The 20,323-nt window shown below is 45.9% G+C and overlaps 1 protein-coding gene across 4 annotated transcripts in view; it reads right to left on the bottom strand.

The window, feature by feature from the left end:
* RABGAP1L (RAB GTPase activating protein 1 like) overlaps positions 1 to 20,323 on the bottom strand; it is a 544,030-nt gene that overhangs the window by 355,532 nt on the left and 168,175 nt on the right. For all 4 annotated transcript variants that reach the window (XM_034779149.1, XM_034779151.1, XM_034779152.1 and 1 more), the window contains exon 12: positions 3,010 to 3,103. In XM_034779149.1, the coding sequence (XP_034635040.1) occupies positions 3,010 to 3,103 (94 nt within the window). The remainder of the gene's footprint in view (positions 1 to 3,009; positions 3,104 to 20,323) is intronic.

The following is a 20,323-nucleotide window of genomic DNA, read 5'->3' as shown; positions in this document are numbered from 1 at the left end:
CAGTGCACCAATTCTCAAAACGGAAATGTTAATTTCTTACGAAGGCATGTATCTTCTTTCAGCATATGCTGTAGTGTTTGGCACGTTGGAGGAGCTTATTTTATTTGATCTATTTTTAATTTTCAAACTGTTACATTTCTGATCAACTGTTTAGTGCTATACTTTTCAAAAAATCCTGGAAAGACTAAACTATTCCTCAAAAGTTTAAATACTGAACAGGCCAAATTCATCTCTGACATAACATCAGTGGAGTTGCACTAAAGCTGAATTTGGCCAAGCATGTTTTAGGTTTAATCCATTTCCTCCTATCCCTCATTAATGCAAGCCTGGATTAAAGCTATCTGGGGTTCCAGACACATCTCCAAGTCCCCTCCCCGTCTGACGTGGTGGTAGTAGCAAAGACCATCCACACAGGAATCATCTCGTAGGGCAGTGGACAGCCTACCCATTCTCCTCTTTGGGAGAACTTATACAGTAAACCCAATTTATACTTATACAGTATGCCCAAACCCATCTCTCTACATCTGAACATGCTGGGGTCAGCACAAGACCAGCAATGCCCCAGCCCCACCCAAGCTCCACAGAGGTCTCAATGTAGAGGGGTCCCTTCTACCACCCCAGCAGAAGGCCCTGTAGAGCAGTGGTTCTCAACCAGGAGTACACATACCCCTGGTGGTACGCAGATCTTGCAAGGGGCACTCAACACATCTAGATCAGTTTCTCAACTTGGGGGTTGTGAATCACAGCGGGGTTGCAGAATGGGTTTAGAGGAGTCACAAGTGTGGGGCTGATGTTAGGGGGTGGCAAGCAGGGCAATTTTCCAGGGCCCCATGCCACAGGGGGCCCCAGGAAGCTAAGTTACATGCTTCAGCCTTGGGCGTCGGGGTTTTAGCTTCAGCTCTGCCACCCGAGGCTCTGGCTTCAGACAAGGCTCACAAGTGAAAAACAGGCTCAAGTATCATACTGAAAGGTAAGTACAATATTTATATTCCAATTAATTTATTTGATAATTATATGGTAAAAATGAGAAAGTAAGCAGTTTTTCAATAACATGGTGCTGTGACACTTTTGTATTTTTACGTCTGATTTTGTCAGCAAGTAGTTTTTAAGTGAGGTGAAACTTGAGACTTGAAACTTGACAAATCAGACCCCTGAAATGGGTACAGTAGTCTGGAAAGATTGAGCACCACTGCTGTAGAAGATGGATCCTGCTGCCACCACCTGGACAGAGGGCTCTGCTGGGTTAATAGTAGCAGAAGGTCCCCACAGAAAGTCCTCAGATAAACTAGCAGACAGGGGCCTGCAGCTGCTGATCTTCAAGCTGGCTGAGGTCCTTCCCCTCCTAGGTTAACCACTCATACTTTGCATATGAAAACTGAGAATGGAAAAGTGCTTTGCATTCCAATCTGATTTTAACGATTGAGTGAGTGTGGAAGCTAAATCCCACAGCAGATCCATTCCAACCCCCTTCCTCCAATTACGTTTTACTAAAATTTTAAATCCTTAAATGAAAGTTGGGTATAACTCTGCAGTGGGACAATTTAGCAGAACAATCACAATCTTATTATTGTAACCTTACCACCATATTAGCACCCAAAGAGTGCAAGGTACTTTACAGAAAAATAAAATACCCACTGCTCTGAAGATCCTACATTTTAATAGTAGACTTGATTCAATGGGTGAAAGCAACAAACCATCGAGGCAAGATAAGGAATAGAGTCACAAATAATAAGGGAATGAGGATAATCTGGTTTGGCGCATGCATATTTTGCTAGTTCCATAATACACACACACTGATTTTGTTCTAATCTATTTCCCATTTAGCTCTGAAGTCCCAAAATTCACATTCCATCCATTCAGGCACTATCCATGTAGCTACTTGATTCCACGTTTATGTTTATTTTCACAAGCATAGGCAGTACCCACTATAGTTATTTGCAAAACAGTTTCTATTACAACCTTCAATTTGCAGATGCTCATAACTTTCAACCTCCACATTATGGCCTAAAATTTTCTATGCTTGGTCTTCATCTCAACAGGATTTTATTTTAATCTGGGCAAAACTCTTCTGGACATTTTTGAGTTGTGAAAAGGTGAAATGAAGATGTTTGAAAAAAAGTTGCAACCTGTTTTCTAGGTATTTGAGAATTTCTAAGATATTTCACCAAATTCTACCTTTTCACCATGCCTTTCATGTATCCTAGATTGCCTTCCTTTGAAAGATGTAAATATGCATTTGTTCACCTGAGAAGACTAAGCTCTTCAAACATGTAAGACCTCAATTTTAATTTTTCTAGCCTTGTGTGAATATGCATTTGAATGTTAACTTGAAATTGAGAATTTTGCCAAAATTGATCAAATTTGGTCAAATTTAATTTTGTCTAAGCAAGGCAATTTGAAGTCTGTTACATGATTTAAAAACAAAACACACCTCTGATTGGCATCTGAGAAAACAGATCAGTGTCCCCTTGGGATACTGTCATGTATAGGATCGACAGACAGAATCAATACCAATGAAACCATAATTCACAACATGTAACATCATAAGAAGGAAAGATTTGGGAATGGACAAATCTAGTACAAATGAATAAATCAGGCTATAAAGATAAGCATTTAAACAGGATGAGAGCGGGGAAAGCATGAAATGAACCATTTTTAACACCAAGATTGAGGAGAATAATTAGTCCAATAAACCTCTGAAAATGCAGTAACACAGGGACCAAGGCTTTCATGGAAGCACTGGGAGAGAGATCCCCAGAATAACCACCAATTAAAAATACAAGTGCTAATCCTTTATGCTCTGAGTTTAAATACATGTTTGCATATGGAGCATCTCTACTTTTTAATCATAACTAAAATGTTTGGAGTTTTCTTAAATGGAGAAAGAAAATTTAAAATGTAAGCTGAAGGAACTTTAGGCCTTATACTGTTTTATGAGCCGTTATCTGCTCTTCTGAAGGGTGAAAAGGTTCAGTATTTAAAAATCTAAATGAGAAAGTTAATATTTACCATCTCCCCAGTAATTCTCCCCAGGAATACAAGACCTTCTCAGGACAATCCTTAGACACATCACCAGTACCACTTGAGAGTTCGTTATCACTCTCTGCAAAGAAACAAAAACATGCACAGATTTACCAAAGAGCTAACAGATTATAGAATAACAATTTTTTCTGACCAAAAAAAAAAAAAAAAACAGTTATATGAGACTACACAAAAAAAGATAGAAAACACTAATGAATATGGAAAGCTTGAGGATTTGTGCAGACAAGTGTGGGATGAAATTTAAGATGCAGAAGTTGAAAATTAACACATGTAGGAAAGAATACACAACAGACAGATTAGGGAGCTATTATCTAGAAAGGCATTATGTGAAGATATTCGGTGGCAATCAGTGATACATTAAATAAGAGTACTCAGTGCTATACTACTGCCAAATACAAGCCAATTCCATTTCCAGGTTTTATATACAGAGAAATTTCCCTTCAAGTAGAGCAGATTATATTAGTCCTTTACATTCCACCACACCTAGGATACCATGCACAGTTCTTGCCTCAGAAACTCTGATCACACTCCATAGTGATGAAATTGTATCTTACTGAAAGAGATCCACAGAAGAGCAGCAAAAGTGATATCATGACTTGGAAGCTGAAGTCATATGGGAAGTTAGAAGTGAAGAGGCAATAATCTCAGAAGTGTTAAGGATAAGTGGCTTTAATGGAGAGTTAGATACAGAGGTAAAATGGGTCGGATGAGCCTGTGAATCAGAAATTATGCTGAAGGTAAATTTTCTGAACAGCTTAAGTGAGTTAGGAGTCTAAGTCCCATTTTCAAACGTCATGGGAGAAACTGACCAGCACAGCTATTTTGGTATAATTTAGCTATAACAGAATAACTCCCCCACATGGACACTATTCTGGAATTACATCACTTGTTTTCTGGAATAGATCTATGCAGGGAGTTATTCCAAAATAGCTATTGCAAAACAGTTATTCCAGAATTGCTATTTCCTTGTGGAGACAAGCCCCAAATCTCACTGAGTTCAGGTTCCTAAATCACTTCTGAAAATGGGATTTCACTATTGAAAAGTGTACTCTAAACGGTCATATGCTTTGCTAGCTGTCATATATATCTACCGCCCAGAGGTTGTTTCTGAAGCTTTTCCCCCCACACGCAAACCTCAAGTGTGGGCTGTTTCACAGAGGGAAGTTTAATGAGTAGAGAGAGCACTCTTTCTAGAAAAGCTCATGATTAAAGACTAGATTCATCTCATAGGGTATTGGCTGGCACAACTGAAAAGGGAATGGGCTAAATGTCACAAAGTGTTCCCTCTCAGGTGCAAGACTGAGTGGGGTTACATGTGTTTTGTGTACTGGGAAACAATGTGACCACAACCATTATATGGGAAGACAGTAACTCATTTAGTTGGGTTGACCTAATCCTCCATTCAATCAGGATAATCTGGGGAGTCTATGAAATAATCTTGGAGGTCTTTTTGAGTCACATGAACTTGGTGAAGATTCTGCTCAAGCTGTGGAAGGACTGGTCCAAGAGCTTTTGGGGCAAGATACCTACCACAAAATCCCCTCTGTCTCACACTGAAACATTTCACATTGCTCTCACCTGAATCCATCTAATATGCAGAGTGGTATTGATGAATTTATGGCTAAGGTGGGGCCAAACTAGACTGCCAAAAGAAGTTATGAGATCTGATATATATGAACTACAAAGAGGACCCACCATCACCAAAAATAAACACAGATACAAAGGACGACCTGTCACCATCTATGCAAACTTTTTCCTGGTCCCAATCACTGAAACCACAGATTTCTGATTATATGTTTACTAGTAATTTTAGGTCTTTAAACAAAACCTTAAAAGCAAAATAAAAACCAAATACTGTTAAATATTCGAAACTAGTATGGTTTAAAGCAACAGAGAGTCCTGTGGCACCTTTAAGACTAACAGATGTATTGGAGCATAAAGCTTTCGTGGGTGAATGCCCACTTCGTCGGATGCATGTATGTTTACTAGTAATTTTAGGTCTTTAAACAAAATCTTAAAAGCATTACATTACATGCATCCGATGAAGTGGGCATTCACCAACGAAAGCTTATGCTCCAATACATGTTAGTCTTAAAAGTGCCACAGGACTCTCTGCTGCTTTTTACAGATCCAGACTAACATGGCTACCCCTCTGATACTAGTATGGTTTAGAAGATAACTGGTACTGTGCTCAGGCCCAATCACAGCTCTTTTGTACCACTATGGCAGCACAAAAGTGTCGCTGCCATGTTCCCATTTCCTTAGAGGCCAAAGCAGCTAAGTATAGTTCAGAGCAGGCCTGAGTATGCTTTAAACTTTGCTGGGGGGAAAAACTATCTCAAGAATCCAGAGAGCACAAAAGGTGCCTTAAAGCAACTTTTGCTCCACAAGAGTGTGACAGAGTTCAGCCACACTCTTGAGTCTCTGCCAACATCTGTAATTTTCCAAGAATTTTCAACATTTCATATTAGAAACAAGTTGATTTATTGTTGGCATCAGTAGTTCATGTAGAGGAGGATCTGTCCAACATACTGGCATGATTTCTCTCCTAACTAAATCTTCATCACTGTCACTCTATCTCCAAGTACAGGTTCCTAATTAATAATCTCAGCAGTTGCCAAGTACAAGTCATTAATAAAAACGTATCGGTCCTTGAATTTGACAACCAAACATAAAGACAAAGATAGCTCATGTCTTGCACCTCAAAAACACTCAAAGCAATGTGAACAGAAATGCTGGTTTGGAAAAACAGAATTCCACAATCTCCTCCCATTTCAAACCAAAACATGGTTCATGAAATTCTGTGTGTCAGAACCAGTTTGCATGGTTTCATAGGTCCTGAAATAAAGGAGATGTATGTTTGAATGAAGCTCATTGCCCCATTTTTTTAAATCTCCATGCAATCCTAACCAAAATTTTGATTTGATGGGTTCATATCCTTTTGTGCAGGTTCACTGGAACCAAAAGTAGAAACACTGAGCTCAGAAAAATCAATTTTCCCTTATTAAGCAAGGATATAATGATAATGAAGTATATTAAAATATACGATAGTAAAATGAGACAGCTCCCAATAACTTGAAGAATTCATTATGGCCCATGGAAATGTACTGTATTTTGAAGTCCAGATCTGCAAAGCATATTATTAAATTCTAAAGCAAATAATGGGAAATACTGTGGACCCATTCTCCTTTTCCTCACTACCTGAGCAGTAATTAAAATTAAAATTTAAAAACTGTAATGTTTTAAAGAAATTTAATAGCATAAATGAAATTTTAAAAATTCTCCCTTCTTCTGATTTTCCCAGCTCAGATAGCTTAGATACAATACTTCTCTCTTCTTTCCATGAGACACGAAGTAAAAATGGATTCTGCTGGTCACATGGGGTAATTCAGCCAATTACAATAAAAATATGTCCTGTCCCACTGATCTACCTGGCCCAAACCTGAAGCTCATAACAAATAGCAACTTCAAAATCCAGAACAGAACAAAGCAAAATTAATCAGAAAAATGTTCCAAGGTGAAAGCTTAAAAATAGATAGATAAATAAATAACCTGAGAACTTGATTGGTAACGTATGTTCACAGGTAAAAAGGTTCTACTAAACCACTGCTGAAAATAAATGCGCAAGAAATATTCTTGCAGTTTGAGAAACATATGACTAAGCTCCAAAGACATATTCCAGCCAGGTCAGCAAAACTAGAAATGAAGGTTACTTAGCCTATAACTGAGGTTCTTGGAGATGGACTCTGCATATTCACACTCTTGGGACATGTGCCGACCATTGCCATTGAACAGTGCAGCCTTCTAGTAGCAGTGTCAACATGAGCCCCACGATGCTCCTCTCCTCAACATTTGAGCATGTTCTAATGGCAGGGCTGTAAAAGCGGGCACTGCAGCGGTTGCCACCTCAGTTCCTTCCACCACTAATAAGAACATAAGAATGGCCATACTGGGTCAGACCAAAGGTCCATCCAGCCCAGTATTCTGCCTACCAACAGTAGCCAATGCCAAATGCCCCAGACGGAGTGAACCTAACAGGTAATGACCAAGTGGTCGCTCTCCTGCCATCCATCTCCACCCTCTGACAAACAGAGGCTAGGGACACCATTCCTTACCCATCCTGGCTAATAGCCATTAATGGACTTAACCTCCATGAATGTATCTAGTTCTCTTTTAAACCCTGTTATAGTCCGAGCCTTCACAACCTCCTCAGGCAAGGAGTTCCACAGGTTGACTGTGTGCTGTGTGAAGAAAGGAAAGTTACCTGTTCCGTAACTGCATTCTTCAAGATGTGTTGCTCAGGTGGATTCCCCAGTAGGTGTACGTGCTCGCCACGTGCACCGGTGCTGGAAGTTTTTCCCCTAGCATTACCCGTAGTGGGGGAGCCCTGCTGCGACCCCTGGAGTGGAGCCTATATATCGCGCCATAAAGGGGGCTGCGCGCTCCCCCCACCCTCAGTTCCTTCTTGTCAGACAACTCCGACAGAGGGGAAGGAGGGCAGGATGTGGAACACACCTGAGCAACACATCTCGAAGAATGCCAGTTACGGAACAGGTAACTGTCCTTTCTTCTTCAAGTGATTGCTCATGTGTATTCCACAGTATGTGACTCTAAGCTATACCTGATGGAGGTGGGTAGGAGTTTAACGGTTACCCAGGAGGAGCACCGCCCTACCAAAGCCGGCGTCATCCCTCGTTTGGGAGACGATCGCACAGTGCGATGAAAAGATGTGGACAGAGGACCAAGTAGGAGCCCTACAGATGTCCTGAATAGGGACATGAGCCATGTAGGCAGCCGACGAGGCCTGAGCTCTCGTCGAATGAGCCTTCACTATAGGAGGTGGGGGGACCTCTGCCAGGTCATAACACGTGCGTATGCACGAGGTGATCCAGTGGGAGATCTGCTGGGTGGAAACCGGTCGCCCCCTCATGCGCTCGGCCGATGCAATAAAAAGCTGAGGGGATTTCCGGAATGGCCTGGTCTGGTCTAGGTAAAAAGCCAGCACTCTACGCACATCTAGCATGTGAGGCGTCGTTCCTCATTGGAGGAACGGGGCTTAGGACAGAGAACTGGGAGGAAAATGTCCTGGCCCATGCGAAAAGCCGAGAGTACCTTCGGCAGAAAAGCTGGGTGCGGGCGGAGCTGGACCTTATCCCTATGGAAGACCATATACGGGGGTTCAGAGGTCAGGGCCCTAAGCTCCGAGACCCGGTGGGCTGAGGTGATAGCCACCAGGAACTCCACTTTCCACGACAAATGGGACCAAGAACACATGGCCAAGGGCTCGAAGGGAGGCCCTGTGAGGCGGGAGAGCACTAGGTTCAGGTCCCAGAGCGGAACTGGGGGTCTAGCGTAAGGGAATGCCCGATCCAACCCTTTTCGAAATTGGGAAGTCACGTTGTGTGAAAACACCGAGCAGCCCTGCACCAGGGGGTGAAAAGCCAAAATGGCTGCCAGATGTACCCTGACCGAGGAGGGCACCAGCCCTTGGGTCCTAAGGGCGAGGAGGTAATCGAGGATGAACTGGATAGATGCGGAGGAGGGGGAGGAACCTCTCTCCCTCGCCCACATGGAGACCCGATACCATTTGGCCAGGTAGGTTCGTCGCGTGGACGGTCTCCTGCTGTCAAGCAGGACCTGTCTAACACCCTCAGAACATCTCCCCTCCTCCTCATTCAACCACGGAGCAGCCACGCTGTCAAGTGAAGCGCAGCTAGGTTGGGGTGGAGGAAACGTCCTCTCTCCTGGGAGAGGAGGTCTGGTCGAAGCGGCAGCCTACGGGGAGTGTGAGGGGGGGGCGGCACTAAAAGCTGCAGGAGGGTCCTGTACCAATGTTGACGGGCCCAATCCGGGGCTATGAGGATAATCCACACCCCGTCTGCCTTTACCTTCTGTAAAAATTTGCCTATCAAAGGAAAGGGCGGGAAGGCGTAGAACAGGCAGCCCAACCATGGAATTAGGAACGCGTCCAATATCGCCCCTTCGCCCTCTCCGGCCCTGGAGCAGAATCGTGGGCATAGGCGATTCTGGACGTTGGCGAACAGATCTACCTGAGGAGTACCCCACTCTAGGAAGAACTGCTTGGCCACCTCCCTGTATAGAGACCATTCGTGTTGTTAGGAGAAAAATCTGCTTAGGTTATCCGCGAGCGTATTGCACTTGCCAGGCAGGTGAAAAGCCCTCAAAAGGATGTTGTCGGCTATACAGAACTCCCACAGGAGCTGGGCTTCCTGGCACAGGGCCATGGAATGCGTGCCGCCTTGCCTGTTGATATAGTACATCGCGGTCATATTGTCCGTGAGGACTCTGACCACCTTCCCCGCTAGGTGCTGACTGAAGGCTACGCACGCCAGGCACACCGCCCTGAGTTCCCTGACGTTTATGTGCAGAGACAATTCTGGGGGCGACCATCTGCCCTGGGTTTTGAAGCTCCCTACATGGGCTCCCCATCCCAGGTCTGACGCGTCTGACACCAGATCTAGTGAGGGAGGGGACTCCCAGAATGGGATACCCTGAAGCATGTTGCTCGGGAGGGACCACCATTGCAGGTCGGCCACTACACTGGGTGGCAATGTGACGACCTTGTCCAGGCCATCCCTGGCCTAGGAATATTGGGAGGCCAGCCAGAGGTGGAGGGGCTTCATCCTGAGCTTGGCGTGTCGCACCACTAAAGTGCAAGCTGCCATATGGCCTAGGATCTGAAGGCACACTCGTGTCGTCGTCACAGGGAAGGCCGTGACCGAGGCGATGAGACCCTTGAGCGTCTTGAATCTGTCCCAGGGGAGGAAGGCCATGGCCACCAGCGAGTCTATCAGCGCCCCTATGAAGTGTATGCACTGAACTGGGACTAATGTGGACTTTTCCTTGTTTACCACTAGGCCTAGACTCGAGCAGGTATCTAGCAGGAATTCCATCTGTGCCTGCACTTGGGACCGAGCCTTGCCCTTGAGTAGCCAGTCGTCCAGGTAGGGGAAGATCTGCAGTCTGTTCCTCCTGAGGTGGGCTGCTACCACCGCCATGCATTTGGTAAAACCCTGGGGGCCGTGCAAAGGCCAAAGGGAAGGACCATAAACTGGTAGTGGTCTCTCACTACCAGGAAGCGGAGGAAGCGCCTGTGACTATCGAAAATGTGGATATGGAAGTACGCATCCTGGAGGTCCAGGGCTGCGAACCAATCCCCAGAGTCAAGGGACGGAACAATAGAGGCCAGGGACACCATACGGAATTTGCAGCGAACCAGAAACTGGTTGAGATTCTGCAGGTCGAGGATGAGCCCGAGCCCTTTTCCTTTTGGGATCAGGAAATACCAGGAGTAAAACCCTTTGCCCTGGAATTCCTGAGGCACCCTCTCCACCGCGCCCAAGGTGAGGAGGCGCGTCACCTCCTGATTTAAAAGAAGGGCATTGTTCCAGGTCCCCAGGGACATCCTGGGACGGAGGATGGTGCGGTGGGGGTGAATCGAACTGCAGCCTGTACCCCTCAGAGATGGTACTGAAGGACCCACTGGTCCGACGTTATATGCAACCAATGCACTCTGAAGGCCGATAAACGGTTGCCAAAAAACAACTTTATTAACTGGGGCTTCCCCTGGCAACAGGCCAGGTGGCCCCCCGCAAAGAGTCAAAAACGCCTCTTCCCCTGCCTCTTGCCCTTTGAGGGGCCGGGGCGTGGGGCCGAATGGGACTGGTGCTGTGACCTACACCGCTGGTCCCTAGGCCTCTTAGGCGGGGGCTCATACCTGCCCCTTCCGGGGGGAGCCGATGGCTGCGGTCTGGGTTTGTCCTTGGCTGGTGGGACATACAGGCCGAGAGCCTGCAGGGTGGTGCGGGAGTCCTTCATCCCGTGCAGACGAGTGTCCGTCTGGTCCCCAAATAATGCCCTGCTGTCGAATGGCAGGTTTTGCATAAGAGACTGGGATTCAACAGACAGCCCCAACAGCGAAAGACACGACGCCCGTCGCATGGAGATAGCAGAGGCCATCAAACGAGCAGCAGTGTCAGCCGTATCTGAGGCCACGTGGAGTGCTGCTTTCGCCGCCATGGCACCTTCGTCAACTAGAGCCTTGAATTCCTTCCTGTCTTTTCTTGGAGGGCAAGCTCGAATTTTGGCAGAGACCCCCACAAGTTAAAGTCATACCTGCTCAGGAGTGCTTGATGGTTTGCCACCCTGAGCTGGAAACTCGCAGAGGAATAAACTTTTTTCCCAAAAAAGTCCAGTCTGCGAGCATCTTTGTCCTTGGGGGTGGGTGCGGGCTGGCCGTGTCTTTCACAGTGGTTGACAGACTCTACGACCAGTGAGTTTGGGGTAGGATGAGTGTATAGGTATTCATGCCCCTTTGTTGGCACAAAGTACTTCCGCTCTGCCTTCTTAGAAATGGGTGGCACAGAGGCCGGGGTTTGCCAGAGACCACTAGAAATGTTTGCTACTCCTTGACGCAGTGGGTAGGGCCACACGGCCCAGTACCGAGGAGGACAGGACATTAAACAAATTGTCCAACGACTCCTCCATCTCCTCAGCCTGGATCTGGAGGTTGGTGGCTACTCATCAGAGAAGCTCTTGATGAGCCTTAAAGTCCTCCTGAGAAGGAGGAGGCGGTGCCACTATGGACTCGTCCAGTGTCGACGAGGAGACAGGTAACGCCTCTAGGGCATCAGGTAGTACCGGTGGGTCGCACTCCACGTCCGGATGCGGTGCCGGTGGTTCAGTACCCGAGGACTGCTCTCGGTGCCAAGGCAGGGACACCAAAGGCAGTTGGGATGCCCCAGCCACAGAGCGGGGCCTCGCCGGTGCGGGCGCCTAGGGCCACGGTGCCCACTGGCACCAATGTCCTTGCCATGGCGCCCCTTGCAACTGAGCCGTCGGAGGCTCTACCAGAGTTACATGTTCCTGAGGGATGACGTGGCCTGGGGAAGGGCAGCTGGGAGCCGAGGCCGAGGTAGCCGGGGAGCGCATGATGCCGTAGGAGTGGCTGGACCGGTGCCGTCCATGTCGGCTCCTGCCCCAGGATTTTGACCTCGACGACGAGGAGACGTATACGTCGGAGGTGCTATCTCTAGACTCCCTACAGCGACCGTGGCTACAACACCTCGGTGACGGTCGGAACATACTCCGAGCCTGGCACGTGCCGTGGTATGAGTGGCGGTGCCGATGGCATCGCAACCTGCTATCACTCCGGCTGGAGGAAGAGTGTCGACGCTTCCTGTCCCGGCGCTTGCGGCTCCTGCGGGCCGAGGAAGATTCCGGCGACTCGCTGTCAGGCAACCCCGACAACGGAGTGGAGATCTGACGCGGGCTCCAGGAAGGCCCCGGGGATCGAGCAGGGACCTCAACCTCCAACCTAGCCTGGGAGGGCTGGGCGCCCAGCGGCAGCTTTCCTCGGGACCGGGGGCCAACTCAGGTGGCACGCCCAGTACCGGCAAGACGAGGATGTCGCGCGCTACCTGAGCTGCCTCCGGCATCGACGGGATTCTCATTGTAGGAGAGGCACGCGCGGAGGGGGCCAGACTACTCTGCTCCACTCGAGTTGCACGTCTGGGCCCCGAGGAGGATCGTGGGCTGCCCAACTCGGGTCCGGCCTCACCCCTGTCCTTGTCTCGCTTCTTGGCAGGGGAGCAGTACCGACTAGTGGATGGGGTTTCACTCCGCACCAACGACGTGGTGCCCGGTGCCAGGTCGGGTAGGCGCGCCAGTGCTGGGGCCAATGCCAACTCCATAAGCAGGGCCCGGAGTCGGATCTCACGTTCGCGCTTAGTCCGGGGCTTGAAGGACTTGCAGATTTTGCAGCGCCCACTTATGTGAGCCTCACCCAGTCAGCAAAGACACTCGGAGTGTGAATCGCTTCTGGGCATGGAATTGTGACAGGATTCACACGACTTGAAGCCTGGGGCTCGGGGCATGCCCCGAGCCAGGCCACTAACTGAAGAACTACTACTGTCGAAGATCGTACCACTAAGGAAAGGCACTGCAGCAATGCTGGAGCACAAGTTCCGACTACCTTCACTGGCAGCAAGAAGGAACTGAGGGTGGGGGGAGCACGCAGCCCCCTTTATGGCGCAATATAGAGGCACCACTCCAGGGGTCACAGCGGGGCTCCCCCACTATGGGTACGGCTAAGGGAAAAACTATGGGTACTGCTAAGGGAAAAACTTCTGGCACCGGTGCACGTGGCAAGCACGCCCACCTACTGTGGAATACACCTGAGCAATCACTCGAAGAAGAACTACTTCCTTTTATTTGTTTTAAACCTGTTGCCCATTAATTTCATTTGGTGGCCTCTACTTCTTATATTATGGGAACAAGTAAATAACTTTTCCTTTTTCACTTTCTCCACACCACTCAAGATTTTATATACCTCTAATCACAGGGGTTCTCAAACTGGGGTCAGGACCCCTCAGGGGTCGTGAGGTTATTACATGGGGGGTTGCGAGCTGTCAGCCTCCACCCCAAACCCCGCTTTGCCTCTAGCATTTATAATGGTGTTAAATATATTTAAAAGTGTTTTTAATTTATAAGGGAGGGTCACACTCAGAGGCTTGCTATATGAAAGGGGTCACCAGTAAAAAAGTTTGAGAGCCACTGCTCTATCATATCCCCCCTGAGCCTCCTCTTTTCCAAGCTGAAAAGTCCTAGCCTTTTTAATCTCTCCTCATATGGGACCCATTCCAAACCCCTAATCATTTTAATTGCCCTTCTCTGAACCTTTTCTAATGCCAGTATATCTTTTTTGAGATGAGGAGAGCACATCTGTACACAGTATTCAAAATGTGGGCATACCATGGATTTATATAAGGGCAATAAGATATTCTCCATCTTATTCTCTATCCCTTTTTGAATGATTCCTAACATCCTGTTTGCTTTTTTGACTGCCGCTGCACACTGCGTGGACGTTTTCAGAGAACTATCCATGATGACTCCAAGATCTCTTTCCTGATTAGTTGTAGCTAAATTAACCCCCATCATATTGTACGTATAGTTGGGGTTATTTTTTCCAATGTGCATTACTTTACATTTATCCACATTAAATTTCATTTGCCATTTTGTTGCCCAATCGCTTAGTTTTGTAAGATCTTTTTGAAGTTCTTCACAGTCTGCTTTGGTCTTAACTATCTTGAGCAGTTTAGTATCATCTGCAAACTTTGCCACCTCACTGTTTACCCCTTTCTCCAGATCATTTATGAAATTGGTCCTAGGACTGACCCTGGGGAACACCACTAGTTACCCTTCTCCATTCTGAAAATTTACTATTTATTCCTATCCTTTGTTCCCTGTCTTTTAACCGGTTCTCAATCCATTAAAGGATCTTCCCTCTTATCCCATGACAACTTAATTTACCTAAGAGCCTTTGATGAGGGACCTTGTCAAAGGCTTTCTGGAAATCTAAGTACACTATGTCCACTGGATCCCCCTTGTCCACATGTTTGTTGATCCCTTCAGAGAACTCTAATAGATTAGTAAGACACAATTTCCCTTTACAGAAACCATGTTGACTTTTGCCCAACAATTTATATTCTGCTATGTATCTGACAATTTTATTCTTTACTACTGTTTCAACTAATTTGCGCGGTACTGAAGTTAGACTTACCGGTCTGTAATTGCCGGGATTACCTCTAGAGCCCTTTTTAAATATTGGCATTACATTAGCTATCTTCCAGTCATTCGGTACAGAAGTCGATTTAAAGGACAGGTTACAAACCCTAGTTAATAGCTCCGCAATTTCACATTTGAGTTCTTTCAGAACTCTTGGGTGAATGCCATCTGGTCCCAGTGACTTGTTACTGTTAAGTTTTCAATTAATTCCAAAACCTCCTCTAGTGACACTTCAATCTGTGACAATTCCTCAGATTTGTCACCTACAAAGGACGGCTCAGGTTTGGGAATCTCCCCAACATCCTCAGTCATGAAGACTGAGAAAGCAAAGAATTCATTTAGTTTCTCCACAATGACTTTATCGTCTTTAAGTGCTCCTTTTGTAGCTTGGTCATCCACTGGTTGTTTAGCAGGCTTCCTGCTTCTGATGTACTTAAAAAACATTTTGTTATTACCTAGGTGGAAAGGCCTTAAAAGCCAAAGGCTAAGTGACCAAGAGAAGCTAGCAAACAGGGGACTGCAAACGGGAGTTTATGGGAGGGAGACGTAATAAAATTGCTATGGTTAGGAAGGGCCGCACTGCCAGTGCCAACACTGCTCCTGTCTCCTCCACCTGCGCCTGTATCCAGACAGAGAACCTAACCATGGATGCCTCTACCCAGATCCTGATGTGGATTTGCAGAGACTGTGGCTTGCATTTCCCACTCTCAGAAAGCCAGGCTGGGGGGGACCATCCAGTGTGAGAGGTGCCTGCTAGTGGAATCTCTCAGGAAGCAGGTGGGAGAGCTACAGGAGGAGGTGGCTAGGCTGAGGAGCATCCGTGCACACGAAGAATTCCTTGACAGTATTCATATGGAGACTTCCAAGGCTGAGGACACTTTCCAGCTAGAGAGGACTACTGTCTTGCCACTGGGGGAGGAGGATATGACTCTGGTACAGGGAGGACACTGGCTGCTGGTTACTTCTGGCAGCAGGTAGTGCTCCACCCCTACTCCCAACCCACCCACCATGGTGATGGAGAACCGCTATGCTGCCCTGGCAACGAGTAATGAGGAATCACCCCCAAAGGTTGAAGAGGAGAAGCCATGTACCTCCAAGGCTGGAAGGATCACAGCCACCACTCCCAGAAGGAAACATAGGGTAGTGGTGGTTGGAGATTCTCTTCTGAGGGGGACGGAGGCATCCATCTGTTGCCCTGACATGGCATCCCAGGAGGTATGCTGACTGCCAGAGGCCTATATCCGAGACGTTATGGAGGGATTGTCAAGGATCATCGGGCCCTCTGACTACTACCCCATGCTACTCATCTATGTGGGCACTAATGATACTGCAAGGTATGACCCTCAACAGATCAGAAGTGACTACAGGGTTCTGGGAGCAAGGGTAAGGGAGTTGGGAGCGCAGGTGGTGTTCTCTTCAGTCCTTCCAGTCAAGGGTAGGGGCCTCGGCAGAGACAGATGCATCTTGGAGGTGAATGCCTGGCTGCGACGATGGTGCCGCCAGAAGGGCTTTGGTTTCCTTGACCACGGGATGATGTTCCAGGAAGAAGGACTGCTAAACAGAGACGGGGTCCACCTATCGAGGAAGAGGAAGAGCATATTTGGCAACAGACTGGCTAACCTAGTCAGGAGGGCTTTAAACTAGGTTCGACGGGCACACGTGACCAAAGCCCACAGGTAAGTCAAAAACATGGAGACCTGGAAGGAGGGTCGGAATCTGCGGGAAGCATGGGCTGTTATAGCAGAAATAAGGGAGAGACAAGAAAGAATTGGGGGGTGGGGGAGGGGAGAAATCAAGTCAGTATCACAGAGGTCTTTATACTAATGCGAGAAGTATGGGGAATAAGCAGGAAGAACTTGAAATGCTAATAAACACAACTATGACGTAGTTGGCATCATGGAGACTTGGTGGGATAATACGCATGACTGGAATATTGGTATAGAAGGGTACAGCTTGCTCAGGAAGGACAGGCAGGGAAAAAAGGGAGGAGGTGTTGCCTTCTATATTAAAAATGTATACACTTGGACTGAGGTTGAGATAGAAATAAGAGACAGACTTGTTGAAAGTCTCTGGGTAAAGATAAAAGGGGTAAAAAACAAGGGTGATGTCATGGTAGTGGTCTACTACCAGAGCCGACTCCAGGTACCAGCGCAGCAAGCAGATGCTTGGGGCGGCCAACAGAAAGGGGGGCATGTCCAGCTCTTCAGCGGCGGGTCCCTCAGTCCCTCTCGGAGGGAAGGACCTGCCGCCGAACTGCTGCCGCAGAATGAAGCAGTGGCAGTAAAGCTGCCGCCGAAGTGCCACCGATTGCAACTTCAACGCCCCCTCAGCCCCCGCCGCTTGGGGCAGCAAAAACGCTGGAGCCGGCCCTGTCTACTACAGACCACCAAACCAGAAAGAAGACGTGTATGAGGCTTTTTTTAAACAACTAACGAAATCACCCAAAGAACAGGACTTGGTGGTGATGGGGGACTTCAACTACTCAGACATCTGTTGGGAAAAATAACACAGCAGGGCACAAATTATCCAACAAGTTCTTAGAATGTACTGGAGACTATTTTATTTCAGAAGGTGGAGAAAGCTACTAGGGGGGAGGCTGTTCTAGATTTGATTTTGACAAATAGGGAGGAACTGGTTGAGAATTTGAAAATAGAAGGCAACTTGGGTGAAAATGAGCATGAAATGGAAGAGTTCGAGGGAGAACAGCAAAATAAAGACAATGGATTTCAAGAAGGCAGACTTTAGCAAACTCAGGGAGTTGGTAGATCAAATCCCATGGGAAGCAAGTGTAAGGGGAAAAACAATTGAAGATAGTTGGCAGTTTTTCAGAGAGACACTATTAATGGCACGTGAGCACAAGAGCAAACTATCCCACTGCATAGGAAAGATAGGAAGTATGGCAAGAGACCACCCTGGCTTAACCAAGAGATTTCAATGATCTAAAACTGAAAAAAAGAGTCTTACAAAAAGTGGAAACTCGGTCAAATTACAAAGGCTGAACATAAACAAATAACACAAGTATGTAGGGACAAAATTAGAAAGGCAAAGGCACAAAATGAGATCAAACTAGCTAAGGACATAAGGAGTACAAGAAAACATTCTACAAATACATTAGAAGCAAGAGGAAGACCAAGAACTGAGTAGGCTCATTACTCAATGAGGGGGAAAGACAACAGAAAATGTGGAAATGGCAGAAGTGCTTAATGACTTCTTTGTTTCAGTTTTCATCAAGAAGATTGGTGGCGATTGGACGTCTAACAGTGAATGCCAGTGAAAATGAGGTAGGATCAGAATCTAAAATAGGGAAAGAACAAGTCAAAAATTATTTAGACAAGTTAGATGTCTTCAAATCAACAGGGCCTGATGAAATGCATCCTAGAATACTCAAGGAGCTGACTGAGGAGATATCTGAGCCATTGGTAATTATCTTTGAAAAGTCATGGAAGATGGGAGACATTCCAGAAGACTGGAAAGGGCAAATATAGTGCCTATCTATAAAAAGGGAAATAAGGACAATGCGGGGAATTACAGACCAGTCAGCTTAACTTCTGTACCTGGAAAAATAATGGGGCAAATAATTAAAAAATCAATTTGCAAACACCTAAAAGATAATGAAGTAATAAGTAACAGTCAGCATGGATTTGTCAAGAACAAATCGTGTCAAACCAATCTGATAGCTTTCTTTGATGGGGGTAACAAGCCTTGTGGATAGGGGGTAAGTGGTAGATGTGGTATATCTTGACTTTAGTAAGACTTTTGATACTGTCCTGCATGACCTTCTCATAAACAAACTAGGGAAATACAACCTAGATGGAGCTACTATAAGGTGGGTGCATAACTGGTTGGAAAATCATTCCCAGAGAGTAGTTATCAGTGGTTCACAGTCATGTAGGAAGGGCATAATGAGTGGGGTCCCGCAGGGATCGGTTCTGGGTCCGGTTCTGTTCAATATTTTCATCAATGATTTAGATAATGGCATAGAGAGTACACTTATAAAGTTTGCAGACAATACGAAGCTAGGAGGGTCTGCAAGTGCTTTGGAGGATAGGATTAAAATTCAAAATGATCTGGACAAACTGGAGAAATGGTCTGAAGTAAACAGGATGAAATTCAATAAGGACAAATGCAAAGTACTCCGCTTAGGAAGGAACAATCAGTTGCATACATACAAAATGGGAAATGACTGCCTAGGAAGGAGTACTGCTGAAAGGGATCTAGGGGTCATAGCAGATCACAGGCTAAATATGAGTCAGTGTAACACTGTTGCAAAAAAAACCAAACATTATTCTGGGATGTATTAGCAAGAGTAGTGTAAGCAAGACACATGAAGTAATTCTTCCGCTCTACTCCACTCTGATTAGGCCTCAACTGGAGTATCGTGTCCAGTTCTGGGTGCCACATTTCAGGAAAGATGTGAACAAATTGGAGAAAGTCCAGAGAAGAGCAATGAAAATGATTAAAGGTCTAGAAAACATGACCTATGAGGGAAGATTGAAAAAATTGGGTTTGTTTAGTCTAGAAAAGAGAAGACTGAGATGGGACAGGATAACAGTTTTCAAATACATAAAAGGCTGTTACAAGGAGGAGGGAGAAAAATTGTTGTTCTTAACCTCTGAGGATAGGACAAGAAGCAAGGGGCTTAAATTGCAGCAAGGGAGGTTTAGGTTGGACATTAGGAAAAACTTCCTGTCAGAGTGGTTAAGCACTGGACTAAATTGCCTAGGGAGGTTATGGAATCTCCATCGTTGGAAATTTTTAAGAGCAGGCTGGACAAACACACCTGTCAGGGATGGTACAGATAATACTTAGTCCTGCCTTGAGTGCAGGGGACTGGACTAGATGACCTCTCGAGGTCTCTTTCAGTTCTATGATTCTATGACAAAACAGATTCTGGTTCAGAATTGTTATCCTAACAAATGGATGTATTTCAAATGTTTTATCTGGCTCTATTTATAATGAAAAAACTAATGGCTCCATTTTGTGTGGGCCTTTTGTTGAATTCTATTTAACAAATGTTCATTTAATAGACTTATTACTCTCCCACTAGTATTTAAAACCAATTACATATATAGAGTACTTAGCACTACCTTTTCAATAATTGCAGTTGTCTTTAAACAGCCAGGCACAGTAGATCTGATTCAGTGAGTATGATATTATTGACTTATATAGTAACTTAGAAATAATTATTCTAAGTGCTATGTAAAGCACATGCAAATAAACACATCCTTGCCCCCAAAGAACTTACAGTTTGAATGCATAAATAAGTGTAGTACATACTACAAACAATGGGTAGTAGTGCATGAATATTAAAGCAGATTTGCTTGGCTAAGCAAGTGGATTTTTGGTAGTGATCTGAAGGAGGACAAAAGGTTAATGATGAGTTTTAACTAAGAACCTGTTACAAACAAAAGAAACTTTGGAGTGGGTGAGGGTGACAAAAAAGTAGTCAGGAGAGAAGCTTGAGCACAGCACAGGGAGTGGGAAGGGATGTACAGGAGAAGGAAATTAGGTCAGATGTAGGTGGTAATGTCATTGGAGTGTTTTGAAAGTGAGAAGTTTAAACTAAATGTAGGAGAATAGGGGAAGTCAGTAGAAAAAGACTGACGGTGACAAGGTCTGATCAGAGTAATAATAGGAAGATGCTACTGACAGCAACATTTTGAACATATTAAATAAAACAGAGAGATGACAGTGA

The sequence above is a fragment of the Trachemys scripta genome, chromosome 8 (genome assembly GCF_013100865.1).
Source record: "Trachemys scripta elegans isolate TJP31775 chromosome 8, CAS_Tse_1.0, whole genome shotgun sequence".
Taxonomy (NCBI): domain Eukaryota; kingdom Metazoa; phylum Chordata; order Testudines; family Emydidae; genus Trachemys; species Trachemys scripta.
The sequence above is the reverse complement of the archived record's forward strand: the minus strand, read 5'-3'. Positions and strand labels throughout refer to the sequence as shown.